Source organism: Nerophis lumbriciformis, linkage group LG27 (genome assembly GCF_033978685.3).
Source record: "Nerophis lumbriciformis linkage group LG27, RoL_Nlum_v2.1, whole genome shotgun sequence".
In the NCBI taxonomy this organism is placed as follows: Eukaryota; Metazoa; Chordata; class Actinopteri; order Syngnathiformes; family Syngnathidae; genus Nerophis; species Nerophis lumbriciformis.
This window is the reverse complement of record NC_084574.2, coordinates 12,283,527-12,287,500: the sequence shown is the minus strand read 5'-3', so window position 1 is coordinate 12,287,500 and position 3,974 is coordinate 12,283,527. Positions and strand designations below refer to the sequence as shown.

Genomic DNA, 3,974 nt, shown 5'->3' with positions numbered 1-3,974 from the left:
AAATAATAAATATGGCAGTGCCATGTTGGCATTTTTTTCCATAACTTGAGTTGATTTATTTTGGAAAACCTTGTTACATTGTTTAATGCATCCAGCGGGGCATCACAACAAAATTAGGCATAATAATGTGTTAATTCCACGAATATATATATCGGTATCGGTTGATATCGGTATCGGTAATTAAGAGTTGGACAATATCGGAATATCGGCAAAAAAGCCATTATCGGACATCCCTATTTTTAATAGATTGCATGTCCAAAGAGAGTGGACGCTTACCTCAACAAGTTTGTAGAGGAATGAGTAGACAAGGGAGGCGTTGCAGTTCTTGTTAGTAGTGGCCACCACTGTCGAGGTATCAGGTTAAAGACATTTTGTCACCCAAATAGGTGAAATTAGATAATCTCCCACGGCACACCAGACTGTATCTCACAGCACACTAGTGTCCCGTGGCACAGTTGTTGAAAAACACTGGTCCACATGAACCAAAATAGCCTTGTGTTTACATTTTCACACTTTGCACCATTTTGTTACACTCTATGAAGAATTTCTTACATATTCTTTAGTTTTGAACATTCATTTTAAGGGGTTAATGTTAAGTGTTCAATGTGATTTTAGAATATTGTTGACATTGAGTGTTGTACATGGTTGTGTCGACTGATCTGCATTTATTAGAAAAAACAAATGAAGTTAAGCAAGCAAAAAACAAACTTTTATTTCAACTATTTTCCCTAAAATACTCATTGAGGCTAGAAAATCTGTTTTATTTGAATAATCGAACAAACTAATCAATAAAGTACTCGATTACTAAAACAACCAATAGGTGCAGCCCTAACTTTATTAATGTTTAGGCTTGATTGATACAGATATTAACGATTATTTATCATCCTGCTTGCAGTATGCTTACAAAAGCCAGTGAAGGATACAGTAGAGGTTGCTGTGTTTGATCCACATGAAGTGAACACGGCCGTGTGACATCACAGGACACAATTGTCCTTCCTCGTCGTGTTGCATAATCAAAGGCATGAAGTGGTCAATCTCCGCCATGTCCACGTCGCCTTTGTAGTTCCGACATATCAGCACCTAAACAGGGACAATAAAAGAGGATTGTGGGTGACAAATTCATAGAACGGTGAGTCTCAAACTGCGGGCTTCATCTCGTGCAGGGGTCGGCAACCCAAAATGTTGAAAGAGCCATATTGGACCAAAAATACAAAAAACAAATCTGTCTGGAGCCGCAAAAAATGAAAAGCCGTATATGAAGGCAACATATGACGTAAGTGTATATATTAGCTATAATAGCCTACTATCAAAATGACAATGTGTCGCAAACTGAAGCAAATTTTCGTTGACAGAACATGTGTGTGTCCAAGTTAAAGGAAACGGCAGGCTGTCGTCTTTTAATAGATTTATTACAATCTTTGGCAAGCGAGGCAATGTTTGCTGTGGTCTGGGACAACACGGCACACAAACAACTATATGAAATGCAGCCAATATTACATACAGATAATGTGTCATGAGACATGCAAAACTAAATTATATACAAAGAGGATAAAAGTAAAAGAAATTAAATTAGCTCAAATATACCTACAAATGAGGCATAATGATGCAATATGTACATACAGCTAGCCTAAATAGCCTGGCTTGCACTCCAACAAGTCAATAACATCAACAAAGCGCGCCTTTGTGGCATTCACACACAGCATAAAACGTTTGGTGGACAAAATGAGACAAAGGAGTGGAAGATTTTACATGTAAACAAACGGTTGTGTCACAGTCCACACTATGGTGAGTTCAAGAACCACCAAAATTAATATATATACATATATACACCGGTATATATGATACCAACCAAACTTGACCCCCCCTCCATATCCCACACCCCAGATTGTAAATAATTCAATTTATATACTGTGATGATTATCTTATGTGATGACTGTATTATGAAAATAATGTATCTGTATCATGAATCAATTTATGTGGACCTCGACTTAAACAAGTTCAAAAACGTATTTGGGGTGTTACCATTTAGTGGTCAATTGTACGCAGGGGCGCCGAAAAGGGGGGGGTAAAGGAGACGGATTCTAGGGGCCCATGATGGAGGGGGGCCCAGAGAGGCCCCTAATGATGATGAAATTATAATACAGAAAAAATAATGACACAGTGTTGGGGGCCCTGTAAAGATTATTTTCATGGGGCCCAAAATCCCTAGCGGCGCCCCTGATTGTACGGAATATGTACTTCACTGTGCAATCTACTAATAAAAGTTTCAATCAATCAAAAAATAAGAAATACTTGAATTTCAGTGAATTCTAGCTATAAATAAACTCTCTCCCCCCCCCACCTCCCCCACCCCCAATCTCCCGAATTTGGAGGTCTCAAGGTTGTCTGTTTGTAATAAATTGTTCACAGATAAGTGTTTTGATAAACATATATTTTTTGTCCCGTGTTTAATTTTGATTACAATCATACTTAACAATTTAAGACTCAATGATCCTGATGGAAAAAAGTCCAAATATTTTACTTGGTATCAAGTCGACGCTCAAATGTGCAGTATCGCTTACTCCATGAACCCGGAAGCACACAAATGTAAGCCCAACATCATTAATTTTTAACTATGCGACCGCCATTACGGTATTTTTGTAACACTTACCGTGACATTTAGTGCGCGTACATTTTTAGAATGTTGTGCTTTTGTTGCGTCGTGTAAAACAGTCAGGTTGAGGTCGATACGTGTTCAATCACAACACGAAACTTCTAGAACTTTACTGTACTTCCTGCTTACCTTGCCCTTCAAGTCCAGCACAAACACCGCGGAGAGAGACATCTCGCATTTAAAAACGCGCGCTATAAAACTTTGGAGTCGACAACTGCCGTTAAAATCGATACAAAACAAACATCCGCACCGAAGCGACTCATCAGCGGGGATCTTAGGCCTGTCCTCCGTGAACGCGTCGTGACGTCATCGTCTCCAGGTGAAACATTCACCAACGCGGCTCACCTGGGCCAAAGAGGAAAAAGGGGGTGCACCGCAGGGTTTATCCACCAGAGGGCACTGTGCGCACACGCATAGACAAAACATGACAACAAATGCAGTCAGGGCTTTTTTATTCTAATGCATGTTCTAAAAAGGTGTGTGAATGTTTGCTTTTTGAGGAGACAGATGGCCATTGTTACCTTGCCCACTATCGCACTCCTTGTGTCAACACGCATTGGGCTCTTCCTCATAAAAACATGTCACAATCATCACAGGACCAAAGCACTGCGTCTTATAGCGTCCACGATGCAATAGTTGACATTGTTGATAGCATTTTAAAAAGTCCCATAGAGCAGTGGTTCTCAGCCTTTTTTCAGTGATGTACCCCCTGTGAATTTTTTTTTTAATTCAAGTACCCCCTAATCAGAGCAAAGCATTTTTGGTTGAAAAAAAAAGATAAAGAAGTAAAATACAGCACTATGTCATCAGTTTCTGATTGATTAAATTGTATAACAGTGCAAAATATTGCTCATTTGTAGTGGTCTTTCTTGAACTATTTGGAAAAAAAGATAGGTTTTTATTAGAGATGTCCGATAATATCGGCCTGCCGATAAATGCGTTAAAATGTAATATCGGAAATTATCGGTATCGTTTTTAAAAAAATTATTATTGGTATCGTTTTTTTTATTTTTATTTATTTGTATTTATTTTTTATTAAATCAACATAAAATTAAATTGTATAACAGTGCAAAATATTGCTCATTTGTAGTGGTCTTTCTTGAACTATTTGGAAAAAAAGATAGGTTTTTATTAGAGATAAATGCGTTAAAATGTAATATCGGAAATTATCGGTATTGTTTTTTTTTTTATTATTATTGGTATCGTTTTTTTTATTTTTATTTTTTATTTTTATTTTTTTATTAAATCAACATAAAATTAAATTGTATAACAGTGCAAAATATTGCTCATTTGTAGTGGTCTTTCTTGAACTATTTGGAAA

At 37.3% G+C, this 3,974-nt stretch overlaps 1 protein-coding gene across 2 annotated transcripts in view; it reads right to left on the bottom strand.

Moving 5' to 3' along the window:
- The window catches only part of ap1m2 (adaptor related protein complex 1 subunit mu 2), a 12,391-nt gene extending 9,231 nt beyond the window's left edge, over positions 1 to 3,160 (bottom strand). The window contains exons 1-3 of one of the 2 annotated variants that reach the window (XM_061987861.2): positions 2,783 to 3,160; positions 924 to 1,080; positions 277 to 344 (exon numbers count right to left, since the gene is read on the bottom strand). In XM_061987861.2, coding sequence (XP_061843845.1) covers positions 277 to 344; positions 924 to 1,080; positions 2,783 to 2,824 — 267 coding nt within the window. In that variant the 5' untranslated portion in view covers positions 2,825 to 3,160. The remainder of the gene's footprint in view (positions 1 to 276; positions 345 to 923; positions 1,081 to 2,782) is intronic. The other variant, XM_061987862.2, reaches the window with a different exon arrangement.
- Positions 3,161 to 3,974: the final 814 nt, after the last annotated feature.